We start from the raw sequence: 13936 nt of genomic DNA on the forward strand, positions 1-13936 counted from the left end.
CTCAATTAAGAGGTCTCCCAGCCTTGAAAACCAAGGTTTAATATACCCGAAGGTACGAAGGAGAGCTATTCCCGAGCACTGCTATTGACTTGATTTTCATCAAATCACATTTATTTTATAGTGGGTTGGAGTACTTGGCATCTAGTCGTTCCCCTCACATCGGCCGTAACGGCTTTAAGAGTTTTTCAACCCCTCGGGAGGGCAGGCCTGCTAAAGATGTACAAATCTCAAACAAAGAAAAAGCTTCAAGGGTTTGGATTTCTGATTGTCTAGAAAAAGACAAGAGAATACTCTCCTACCTCTCAGAATCTTCTAAAAGCATAAAAGACATATTTGTTCTTTAACCAGATAGCAAGTTAAGTTCCTAAAAATTAATTTAAAGAATACACGATGTTTAGTCGATTCTCCTTTAGGCAACCTGCAAAGACAACGAATTAGTAGTCATATTATCTTTGTGCGACAAGCATATTCTTCGACAAGCATTTTGCAAAAACTAGTTAGGCTGTGAAAAATTCTGAGATAGACAGATAAACAATCAGGGTCAGTCGTCAGAATAATCAATCAGAAATGAAAAAAATATGAAATTTGCCTCCTTTACCAAAAAATACAGAATCGTATGACAGACACTTGACTCATACGAGACAGAATGCAGTATAGTACAAGGCCAGATTGCTGATGATGTTGGCTTGTATGATAGATGATTTTTGATCGTACGACAGAAGGTCTACTCGTACGATAATATGTTTGTAATTCATGCGACACCTGCAATTTGTCATTTCAGTCTGTAAGAATTGTCGTACAAGATGTACGGACGAAAACCAAAAAATCTGAAACCTAAAAAGTAACAAAAAATAAAGCAGTCAGTCTTGGAGGCCAAAAAAATGTAGTCTTCGGGCCTGACGGTGGGTGCCAGAGATATGTGTGTGAAAAAGTGAATCTGTAGCTACAAGCACAACACTTCAATTAAGTCATTATATGCATGGTTAGTAATCAATAATCAATAAGAAATAAACCATAGCAAAGTGACTAATTGCCTTCTAAAAGATGCGAGTATAAGATTGCTCTTAGATTTTTTATAAGCAATACCAGTGACTAGACTACACCAAGACGAAAGATTTAATCTATATGATATTAAGCTATATGGATGCAAGATGGATGAATAATTCAAGCAATAATGGATGTAAAATGGATGCAAGTAATCTAAAAAAGCACAATGATTTCAATGACTCTAGAGCGAAATTAGCGTGATAATAATCTCCAAGCGTGTTCTCAAAAATCTTTGGGGTGAATTGGAATGAGAGCTGAAGACTGAATTTATAGAGAATCACAAAAAGCTCAATTTAGGATTAATTGAAAATAATTGAGAAATCATGTTCAGTTAACCTTGAGATAGATTCCAATTATAGTTTAATTGAAATGCATTCAAATTAGAAGTCCAAATTGCATTGGAAAATAATAATAAATTAATTCCATGCACATCTGATAAAAATAGATAATTATTTAATTTATTCAAGAAAAAGGTCTTTTCAATGCAACTGAACTTCTTTTTGTGAAAAGCTTTGAGTTCCAATTTTAGAGAATAGTTCCATAATTCAATTAAATTGCTTTTTTGATTTCAAGTTCTAAATTTAGAAAAAGAAATAATATCTCAAGTTTGATTTCTCTCTCAATTCAATTATTTTTTGTTTTATTTTCAATTCAACTCTTTGTAATAAATTAATTCATCTTTTGTAATAAATTAATCCTTTTTGCATGATTGAATGGCAAATTTATTAATTTAATTAAATATGCAAGGATATTTAATAAATTAAAATGGGATAATAGATCAAAATGATATTCTTGGAAAATGATTCAATTAATTAAATCAATATTTAATTAATATTGAGTAGTTGATTTGCCATGTGATTTTTGATGATTAAAGAATTAATAATGTGCTCAAGATTAATTTAATTGCCTTTGGTTAGGACCTTGGTGATGTTGTCGAGATTAGGGGCTCATGGTTTAGATGACCAATTTTAGGGTATTACACTATCATTCTTACCAATCTTACTATTCTTGAGCAGGCAAGATTTTGCCCAATGACCCAAGTTTTTACAATGAAAACAAACAAATGGGAGAGATTCATATTCAATCACTTGGGTCCATTTCCCCAATTTAGATATAATCTCAATAGATTGAGGCATATCCGTCATATGATTAACATTAACATAGATACGGGCAAAAACCAACCTTGATTTTGCTGTAGTCATCGGTTCGATCGAGAGAAGTTCTCCAAATGAACCTGCTATCCCTTTGAAGACCTCATTCCATAACTCCAGCGGAAGGCTAGGGAGACGCATCCACACAGGCGCCGACACAAAAAAGGACTCATCAAGAGAAAGGTTAGGAGCCCATTTCTGTAAAGTCAAGGTTGACTTGGCGAACATCCATGGCCCTTCACATAGAGCTTTATTCATATCTTATTCGGTATTAAAAGCAAAAGAAAAAAAACCCCTAGGCAAAGTTGCCACATCCACTTGACCTTTGAGAACCCATTTCCTCCTTATAAAATTCCTGACAACATCAATGTTAGGCCTAAAACTAGCCAACCTTCCAAATAAGGTCATAGCTAATCAAGACACAGTGAGATCAACCAGCTTATCCGGAACAGAGATAGCAACAACCCCTATCGCGGGGTAAGATATATTTTTAAGTTCCGGAAGCCCAGATTTCACCAGTGGCTTCAATCCAAAAAGCGCTGACCATTTTTTTTCCTTACCTCTATCATGTGGGTCCCCGTTTTTGGAATCTTTGTCTTCCACTGATTTGACTGTTGCTTTGTCCCCTTCAGTACCCTGAGAAGCCTAGAAACCAACCTGATTACCAGCTCCATCCGCAGAAAGGCTGCCATCCCCAAGAAATCCGCCATTCCCAGGTTTGAAATTTGAATTTCCCGCTCGCCACTCTCCTTGCCGCTCCTCTCAAGCCATTGCCAAAAAAAAAAAGAAAGAAAGAAAGAAAGAAATGAAGAACAATGTTTGAGAACACCTATATATTAATTTAAATTGGTAAGTAAACTGTAAAAGCATATCTATGTTGAGATGGATGATGGATGATGGATGGTGCACTCAGCACCCATTTGTATATAATAACATGATTTCACTTTCTAATTCTTTATGAATAAAACTAAATTTTAGAACCTCTATAACATATTAAAGTTTTCAAAAATAGAAAGCAAAAGGCGCTGAATAAATCTGGATACTTACAACGAGCCCAAAGTTGAAAGTTGAAACACAAGACACTACCAGGAATGGAAACTACAGCCAATTCAAAATTGCCTAGATATTATACATAATGACATTTGTTCCATATATAGCTATGCAATTGAATACACCAGGCCTTGCAATTGCTTATTTTAAATGAAAATATTATTTTGTCAGTTGAAGTCTGTTTTCAGGCGCAAGGTAAAGAATATTTCAACTACCTAATAGTTGTTTTTTCTTGTAGAAATAACAATAGAGTTATTTTAAAATGAAATAAAACACAAAAAAAAAAGATGATGAAAAAAAATGGATAAAGCTTGTTGGAAAAGTTTACCAAATGCTACCCTAACCAAAAGAAATAAAATAAAAATGAGACCAACCAAAACTAATCTCCTACAGCTACTGGTTCAATCTATTCATAATAAATGAAAAATAGATCTATAGATATGAAGACTCAAGATTTTACGCGTGCGATGGAAATCCGATTTGATTCAGAAATTAGATGCAAGTTAAGAGTTTTGTTAAAGCATCCTCTAAAAGTCACCGATTACATCCAATGGGGCCTGCATTTCGACGTAGATAGCTTTCTATTCAGACAGCTGGATACCTCAGACATATGGTGGATTAGGGATTTCTCACCTGCAAGTTGCAACTGGTAGCGATCCATATCCGATTTGATAGATATTAAATATGATTCATGGTTTAAGATGCGACGTTCTATACAGTAATTCCTCCCTGAGAAAACATTCCCGATGATGGCGTGGAAAACCGGTCGTGGAAGACTGTATTACGGTGGGAAAAAAATTGTATACAGGCGTGAGACAGGGTTGGCGTGAAAACCCCACATATCGGCTAATAATCCAAAATTAATTAACTATATAATTATGCTAACTGCTAAGGCATTTCATCATAAAACAAAATTAAATAAAACATTTAATGTGTATATGCAAATTTCATTGTTTATTGAGAAACTTATGCAAACCATGATATAAATTTGAGATTACATGTTGCAAAGGGAGTAATATATTAATTCTTCATGAATCTTAGGGTCTTAAATAAACAAGTTAAAACAACCATCAAAAAACTTTGGTTTGAGAGGACTATCTGAGAAAGAACCATGAGCGGCAAGAAAAGCTGAAAATCAAAATAGTAGCATGCTTCCAATGAAATAATACCAGTTCTTATTGATAATACAAATATTAAAATTTTTGAGGAGGACACTAGGAACTGGGAAGTAAACAAGAATCAGCTTTCTAAAATCTCAGCATTAATATCCAACCCAGATATAATTATTCAAAAGAGCCATTGAAATTCGCAAATCCCCTGAAGAATCAGAAATAGCATGAGCGGAGGATCATCTTGCCATGGTTGGATACCCAGGAGCTGCCATGGCGGTACCCATCTCCTGCTGTTGACCTCTCCAACCTGCAACAGGTCAAAACATAAAAAAATCAACGCCAAAACCAGTTAAAGGATTCTAAAAGTAAAAAACTAGTCACAGAAATGTATTTACCAAGAGCAGGATGATATCCCCTGTGTTTGAGTTCTCTATATTCCTGGCACAGTGCGCATGAATCGCAAAAACAATGGACCAGACAATCTGTGCAGGGGCTCTCCGACAAGTTATATTTGGCCCGCATCTTGTTTCGGTATAAGCACGAATAGCAGCACCCACACCCCGTAAAAAAGCACAGTGCAGCGTAGATCCCTCCGCTCAAAGCGCATGCTGTATCAATTTCAACAATTCAGCTTTTCCATAGAATAACGACATCCAATAAAATATTAATTGCTTGCTTAGAATTTGTTTATGCAGGTCTTACGTGGAGAACCCTCATCCACAATCTCTGCTATTTGCCCAAAAGTGATGCAGGGGCACCAGCACGTGAGGCAACCTGCAATTACAACATTTCCATTATTATAAATAAAATATAATCATATAAGAAAGGGGAAAATGAGAGAGAATAGTAAATAGAGGGTTATACAGTTGGAAGTATCTTCGGAGCAGCCGCAAAGGCCAGAGGACCACTCTGTGGGACGAAGAGGGCCGTGCTGTTGAGGGTAAGAATGAGGCGGCGGTGGGTGCACATATTGTGGGGGATTTTGGAATGGCGGTGGATACCCTGTTGCTATATGCTGCGGAGGCGCCGGATACAGGGGAGTACTGGACGCCTGAAGCTCCTGCTCGGCCTTTGGGGCATACATCTTCTTTGTCTTTTCAATTTCCAAGTATTGATTTTAGTCTTCCGGGGGGGCCTATTTAACGTGTAGAGCATTCAAATGCTGTTGTCTGATTTCAAATTTGGCGGCTTTTACTGACCTTTCCAATGCATTGAACGAGTTATGGTGTCTTGAACAGTAGACAGTTTCAAATCATTTACTTACAAAATAAGAGTCCGTGTCCAATATAATTTATTCATTGAACATTGACTCAATCTGTTACAGATGCAAATATTTACTTTTATAGTGAAAATTATTTTCCTCCCAAAAGTAGAATTTGTTCCCAAAACCTCAAGCCATTCACATTCAAGGATTCATAATTCTACCTTAAATGATTCAAACATCCTATACATTAAAAAACAAGCATTCATAATAAAGTAAATCTAAATTTAAAAAGCTTAAAAAATCAATAGAATTCACATTTAGACAATACTAAAATATAGAGAATAGGAAGACTGATGGGAAAGCGTTCCTTATCACACGCGTTTTTAAAAGCCGTGTGCCCAACCAACATAAAACGAAAAATAACGCTGACAAGAACTAAACACGGAAAGCACCAAGACGGAGAAGACAAAGACCATATTATTTCAGAAATACCAAGTATCGATCAAATTAATACCGATGTATCACTTTTATTTAATAAAAAAACACAAGGATCGGACAAAATCGGCGTAGAAAATCTCGCCCGTTAGACAATTTCACCTCCCCCAAATATACTTAATTTGACTTGATAAACATTCTTATCTTGATTCAAAATGACAACAAAATGCGGCGGGGGTTTCTAAGGTTGCATACCAGTAATTTTCTAACGATGAAATAGGAAAAGTTCAATTTGAAATTTATATATTTATTTTTTATTTTATTTTATTTTAAGTTTATTTTGGTGAAATGTTTTTAATTTTTATATTAAGTTTGCTATTATATTTATTTTTATTCATTTTCATTTTCATTTTATTTATATTTTTACATATGTTTGAGTATATTTGACTTTATTTTTTCTTTATGTTTACATGTTTCTATTTACTTGTCTTATTACTTGCTAAGTTCCCAAATGTTTATTCTTGACCTTGAGAGAGAGCATTTATTGTCTAAGTGATTCTTGAAACATACAAGAGTAACCATATATGTTGACTCCCACATGTTCCTACCAATTGATTTGAATGTATGGCCAATTATTTATTATGGCTTGGTATTTAAAGACATTTATTCGAAATTAATTCACATCATAGAATTACCTTAGTTCATTCAAATACCCTAAGTATTTACAATGAGAATTCATAAAACATCTAGGTTTAGGGCACTAAATTGAATTAGTACTTACTTGAGAATTAACATTTAGGCAATTTTATACTTGCATGTTTTCAATCAATTCTTGTCCAAGTACATGAATTGGCCTTTTGAAGGTGTTGATTAAGGAGATTGTGAACCTTCACAATCCTACAATTTCCTCAATGTATTTCAAAATGGTACCATCTCTACACAATAGCAAAGGATTCAAGTTGTTTTCTCTCATTCCGCAAAGGTGTTGCTACTTGGTGGAAGGATGCTATTGTTGATCACTTGACGATCAATGCTTTTGAGTCTAACTCTGTCGACTCCTCTCAGGAGGACGAGGTACCCCTTACAGCTGATGAAGCCTTTGCTGACCCTCTCTTTACTGTTGTTGAGGCTTCCTCTACCCTCGAGGCTTCTACATTTGTTTCTCCTGCTCTGCAACTCCGCTCTTCTCCTGGCGATTCTGCACATGATACTGTTGTGCAGGATCAAACTATTGTTGTTCTACAACATCACCCTGACAATAACTCTGTGGGGTCATCCTCACCTGACTTTTCCTTCAATTCTCCTAATAACAGTATTGCCTAGACGGTTGTTTGTCACAGGAAGAAGGGGAAGTCTTCCCCTTTCACAGACCCTTCTTTGTCAAGTTTTGGGTGTTTCTCCCCATTCTTGAGTTGGGTTTTGGGTTGTTGCAAGTTTAACAGGTTTTCATTATAGCTTTTGGCCTTGCCATGTTTGACCTATTTGACCTAGGGTTTGCACCAATGTTTTTGATTGTCTTTCTTTTACTACCTATGGGATGTTGTATGCTTTTTTATAGCCTTTTTTGGCTATGTTAAAGATCAACACCCTTGTTAACGGTACTACTATAATAAAAACAAAAAGTATGGATCATAACAAACATGATGAAAGTAGTCTACATTTACCTAAATCAAAATCAATCAATCTTAAGACCTATGATCAACTCCTAGAAATTTCCGCATGTACACATAGTTATTTTTTTCTATTATGATAAATTGTTCCCACAAGCCATCAACTTCCATATTTCATCCTATGTTAACAGATAAGGAGATTTAATGGCCTACTTAAAGACATGCCATCAGTTGTTTACAACTATTGCATTTAAACAAAATCCTAATATGGGTTAGAATAGATTTGATCTTATCTCATCCAACCTAGCCACTATCTAATCTCTAGATTTAATATAAATAGTGGGTGATTTAATATATGTCTCTTCTATAGGTGATCAATTTTCTATATATTGTATTGGTGTGTTTTATTTTGCACTCCTTGATGAGTCCAACTCCACATAGTTATAAATTGTAAGTTGTAACTGTGTTTATCATTGACAAAACAGAAGCTCGGAAAATTAAAATGATTATAAATTGTAAGTTGTAGCTATGTTTGTATCTATTTTATTTTACACTTTATTAGGAGATTTATGATGGCCTTGTGGAGTGCAGATCTATGCTAGCCTTGTGGAGTGGCTACACTCTTAATTTGGGGTTGTGAAAAAACACACATATATTCTTTTAACCCTTTTTGTAATTTTGCAGCATCTTAGTTCACTTCTTAATTTTTATTTTATTGGTTGAATTAGCTATTCTATTCAACAAAAGAAAAAGGTCTACACTATGGTTATAATAGTGAGCTTAAAATGTTGATCAAAGTATGTTTATACATAAATAATTATGTATTCTTTAATAAAGAGATATATACATTCAAGCAATTCAATTTCATTTGTATTCATGTTTTATACATCATATGAATATATCAACTTGAAATAAGGGAAAGGATTATTTACTAATTTTATGAATATACATTTCTAATATTTAATGGAGATCACTTAAACAAGAGATGCAATGCATCAAGTTCTTGCCAATAGTGTGGTTAGTTTAGAGTATAAAAAAAAAGGATTTGGTTAGTTTGGAGATAGAGGGGGCAAGAGTGAGATGGGAATAAGGTGACAAAGATAAGTAGTAGAGGGGTATTAAGTGAGGCAGAAAAAGATAGAGAGGGGAAAAAATAAAGAGATAGGGATACAGATAATTATTAAATTTCTAAATATATAATAAATTATTTTTAAATATAATGTTATCATTAAAATAAATGTAAAAATATAAGTTTAAAATATTTAAAATAGGTTTTTTTAAATAAATTACTTCTTAAATAAAACTAAATTTTGTGAATTTTATATTAAGAATATAATACCCTTAATTATTATTTATTAAGAATAAAATAGTAAGAAAATTCAATATTATAAAAATGAACATAAAATAATTGCATTGAAAAAAAAGTAGAATATTATATATTTTCAAAATATAAAATAGTTTTACATTGCTCATTATTTATTTTAAACAAAAAATGTTAAAACAATTTTATAATAATTTTAAACTTAAAAATACTATTTTCTATTTTAATTATAATAATAAAATTAAATTTAAATATATCATTTTCAAATATTATAATTGTAGTCACATAAATCTGTCCACTTAATTAAATGAATACTTAGTATTTATTTGATTATTTAACCATCAATTAATAATTAATTAAATTAATATTTAATTAATTCATCTTAACCCTCTTCTCCTATTAATTAAATAAATTATTTGATTTATTTGATTTAATTCACTTAACCAAATTCAGACCATTAATTAAATAAATAAATCTTATTTATTTAATTAAATATTCTCTCACATTTAAATAAATTAATATTTATTTAAATCCCCCAAAATCCCACCTCTCACATTTAAATAAATTAACATTTATTTAAATCACCTTTATCCTCTACCTACTTGTATTTTCCTACAAAAGCAAGTTGCACAACTATTTTAAATAAATCATTTATTTAAATCACCTTTATCCTCCACCCACTTGTATTTTCCTACAAAAGCAAGTTGCACAACTATTTTAAATAAATTATTTATTTAAAATCCTATTTATCCTCACCCACTTGAAACCTTTAATGGTTTCCCTTAAAGTATTCAAACTTGATGTCTTTAAAGTCTTCAAACTTGATGGCTTCCTTCTATAGTCTTCTTAAGCCTTTAATGGTTTCCCTTAAAGTCTTCAAACTTGATGGCTTTAAAGTTTTCAAACTTAATGGCTTCCCTTAAAGTCTTCTTAAGACTTTAATGGTTTTCCTTAAAGTCTTCAAGCCTTTAATGGTTTCCCTCAAAGTCTTCAAGCATTTTAATGCTTTATCTTCCTTTTTCTCATTTAAATAAATTAATATTTATTTGAATATTTATCGAAATGAAAATTACACCATTTAATTGAAATAGATGATTTTATTTTAATTGAAAATACCAAAATTTCTCCCACTTGCATTTTCCTACAAAATCCACTTGCATGCCTAAACCCCTTCTAGAATTTTCTAATCACTTCTAAATAACCTAACCCCTTCTCTAAACTTTGTCACATTCCTAAGAAAAAGGGAAGTCACTTCTCAAACCCTCAAAGTCTTTGATAACCATTAAAAGCTTTCAACCTTCAACCACTAAATGGCTCAAAGTCTTTGATAACCATTGAAGGCTTTCAACCTTCAACCACTTAATCCCCAAAGTCTCCAGTAACCATTAATGGTTACCTCAAACCCTCCCACATGGTTAAAACATTTGTTTTGACTCAACCTCTACCCAACCCAAAGGTCTCATCAGGCCATTAATGCTTTGACCATGATTATCTCTTAAACATTTGCACAAAGGTTTATCCTTGGATTAACTCTTAATCCAGTGGGTAATCTTAATTTGGACTTGACCCTTAGCCTCTAGATAACCATGAGGTCTTCTCAGGCCTTTAATGCCTCCAACCTCTTCTCTCAACCCAATCCTATGTTGACACTTGTCACCATTTTATTGGTGCCAATTGTGCACATGGATCCCCAACTTTCAAACTTGGCCCTTGATTAAACCATTCAATCTTAACCCTTCATTTCCCCATTTCTTCTATAAATAGAACCCTTCTCCTCAAGCAAAAGGGAGAAGCATTAGAGTATTGTTGTTATACTGGCATTAGCATAGAGCTTTCTCATAGCATCACTATCTACACTTGCATAGCATTTGCTTATCATATTCAACCATCTTGAATCTCCATATGGCATCCATGGCTAGTGCTAAAAGCTGAGAGCTACACTCATTTGGGACTTGGAGAGGAGAGGAACAAGGGAGGAGCAACTATGAGCATCTTGATTAGCTATTTTATTCTATGTTTATATGCTTTCTATTTCATGCTTAATATCTCTCTTGATATGCCTGTTTAGGATAATCATTTGTTGCTAACACTAATGTTTGTTTCTTGTGCTCTTGTGTGTGTTGCCATCAAACAGATTTTCTAATCCTTTTTGCAGAGCATCAAAAATTTACTATATAAAAATATAAATTAATTAAATCTACAAAATTTAAAAAACAAAGCAAGATTATTCTCGGTTTTTTCTTCTGATTAAACATTAAAATTGCTAAATATAATTTTTTCTAATACAATTAAAAATAAATAATAATATATAAAAATTTAATAGAAAAATTCAATTTTTAAAATTTTAAATATTGTAAAATTGAACATAAAATAATTTTATTTATTTTCTATTGGTAATGGGTTGAAGCTGATAAGGTGTACATACCCTACCCCCTTGTGGGATTTGAACTTCTAACCTCTCTTTCAAGATCACAAGTTCTCCACCACTAGGCTAACTCAAGCTGTACAAATTGAACATAAAATAATTTTATTAAAAAAATATTATTATATTTTAAATTTTTAAATTATTATATACTGTTTATTATTTATTTTAATATTATATTTTAAATATTAAATCTATATTACAATATTTAATAGATATTAAATAGCACATCGCATACTTTCCATTACCTTGACACATCCATTACATAACACAACGTGTTTATATTTAGGCAATATTAAAAAAAATACAAAAATGTATGTAGCTGCATTGTGATTTGCCCAAGTTTAAAACAAACAAAGCAATTACTAAGATTACTAATACATTATGAAGAAAAAATGCAACTGTGTGGTGAATAAAAAACCTAAATATCTACGGTTTCGATTCATAGTACTATCCATCAATTAAAATAAATTCAAAAAACATTATTCACAATGGCATAAAATCTAAGGTTAATAAAATATGTCAATAGTTTGACATCTAATGTAATGAAATATGTAATATAAAAAGAAGAAAATTGATATTTATATAATCATGTAAAATAAAAAATAAATATAAACAATAGAAGTTTGATTCAATTTGTTTAATTTTGTTAAGTGATTGGTTAAATTAATGCAAAAATTGAATCTAATTGATGAATAAGTATCCTACCTTTGACAAGAACTAATAATACAATTGTACTTTCTTGTTATCAATCAAACATAAGTAAACTAAGAAGAAGAGCTAATATTTCATTCTTTACAACGTTCCTATTCTCTTTACAATTTTACTCTTTAATGTAACAAGGAAAATATAGCATTCATCTTTTTCCTTTTTTTTACTACACAATGCACTAGAAATATTTTTTCAAACTTTCACTTTAAAACAGAATGACCATGTAACAAGAAAATTTAGGAAGTTAAAAGAACCACAACCATCTTCAATAATCACACATAGCAACTTCAAGTAGTGCATTCCAATAAGGAATAAACTTTCTGTAAATCCTATCATGGTGGCATCATGAAGCCTTAATGAGATCTACTCGTGCCCCTGAGAAAGAATAAACCTCTATATAATGACTCTTCAATAGTAAAAGCCCATTAGAAAACCCATTTGATTATCACATAAAAACAACACTTAAGCATTTTACCAACTCCTTTTTCTTACAACATCCCCAAATACCTTCATAGCTTATCCTCAACACTTTATTCTAAGGAAAACAAGAACAAGTAGTTAAAATTAAGAAATTTACTACCAAAGACTAATTTGATAGTTACAAGAGGAGCAAAAGAACTTATCTCTCTAAAAACTATGCATTTGATCACAATCTCCATAGATAAGGACTCTGTTCTACTCCCAAGTCTCTCCTTTTCTCTCCCAACTCAATATGAATTCTCTAAAAGGATAAGTGGGTAAAATCCAACTTCTCCTTCACAACAAGCTATAAAGGAGTTGGAACTTAGAAGTCTTGGATGGGGAGTTGTGAAGGGTACTCCACTTTATCAATAAGGGTATTTTCCTCTTTAAAGAGAGGGACATGAAGTTTGTCACAACCCTTAGTCATTTGTATTCATTTAATTGAATTTTTTTTAAATAATTGTAAATACAAAACTAGTTATTTAAATAGATAAAACTAATGTTAATATATTAAGGTGATTGTGTTTTTAATAAAAAAATTTAAATACCTTGTTTTGATTAATAAAAATCAAGATAGGCCCAAACCTTTACATAACCTCTAAATAGAAATACCTAGGGTGCATGAGGAATGCATACCCATCTAAAAATTAAAAAACACCAAAACCAACGAGGAACCACAAAACAACCAAACAAAGACAAAAGACACAACGAAAGAACAAAAACCAACCAACCACCTATGAAAGATGCAAAGGGACGGTCTACTAGCTGGAGGTGTTACCCTCTTGCCAATCTTTACACGGTCTAATGACTTTATCAGAAAAAGAAATTTTCTTGTTAGAATCTTTAATAGAGGTCAACATACTAGAATTGAGAGTAGCTTTGACCATAGAGGTAGAGGACTCCATCATAGTAGAGGGAGACATTGCATGTCTCTTTCACTTCACTTTCTTGCGATCAATTTTCTCTTGAATAAGCTGCAAGGAGGTTGAATTCTTCAAGGCCATCTCCTGGCTCAGCATAGACATTTCCTCAATTTTTTGCCTCAAGTATTCCTAGCTTTCCTTTAGCTCCACCACTAACTTACTCTCATCCTTCTAAGACAACTTTTCACTAAGGTCATTCAACATTCCATCAAAATTGTCCCACTTCTCTAGTTTACCAACCATATTACTAGTAGCCTCCCACACCCATTCATCATTTTCCTCCCATTTATCAACCCTAGTAGCCCACTCTACCATTGCCTCAAGCCTGTTAATCTTTCTTATAGCCACATCAAATTGTGAGAAAATCTATTTAATTACGAAGTCCTACTACCCAATAGTCTCTTCCAGCCTCAGTACCTTGGCATCCAAAGTGGAGGGGTGGGGATTGGGGTTGGAGACATCGTGATCAGGAAGAAAGTGGGCAACCT

At 32.6% G+C, this 13936-nt stretch overlaps 1 protein-coding gene across 1 annotated transcript; it reads right to left on the reverse strand.

The window, feature by feature from the left end:
• Nucleotides 1-4377: 4377 nt before the first annotated feature.
• On the reverse strand, nt 4378-5562 carry LOC131060817 (protein PLANT CADMIUM RESISTANCE 2). The gene is made up of 4 exons (XM_057994234.2): nt 5225-5562; nt 5063-5134; nt 4756-4968; nt 4378-4667 (listed from the first exon to the last, which is right to left on the reverse strand). The coding sequence occupies exons 1-4, from the start codon at nt 5442-5444 to the stop codon at nt 4597-4599; spliced, it is 576 nt and encodes a 191-aa protein (XP_057850217.1). The 5' UTR covers nt 5445-5562; the 3' UTR covers nt 4378-4596.
• Between the last annotated feature and the right edge of the window lie 8374 nt (nt 5563-13936).

This window comes from Cryptomeria japonica, chromosome 10, assembly GCF_030272615.1.
Source record: "Cryptomeria japonica chromosome 10, Sugi_1.0, whole genome shotgun sequence".
In the NCBI taxonomy this organism is placed as follows: Eukaryota; Viridiplantae; Streptophyta; class Pinopsida; order Cupressales; family Cupressaceae; genus Cryptomeria; species Cryptomeria japonica.

What these genes read in the sequence shown, in the direction of transcription:
- LOC131060817 (XM_057994234.2), bottom strand. Translation starts at nt 5,444, where the DNA reads ATGTATGCCCCAAAGGCCGAGCAGGAGCTTCAGGCGTCCAGTACTCCC. An exon ending in CTCCGAAGATACTTCCAACT is followed by an intron (nt 5,135 to 5,224) that starts GTATAACCCTCT and finishes TTGTAATTGCAG; the next exon opens with GTTGCCTCACGTGCTGGTGC. An exon ending in TGTGGATGAGGGTTCTCCAC is followed by an intron (nt 4,969 to 5,062) that starts GTAAGACCTGCA and finishes AAATTGATACAG; the next exon opens with CATGCGCTTTGAGCGGAGGG.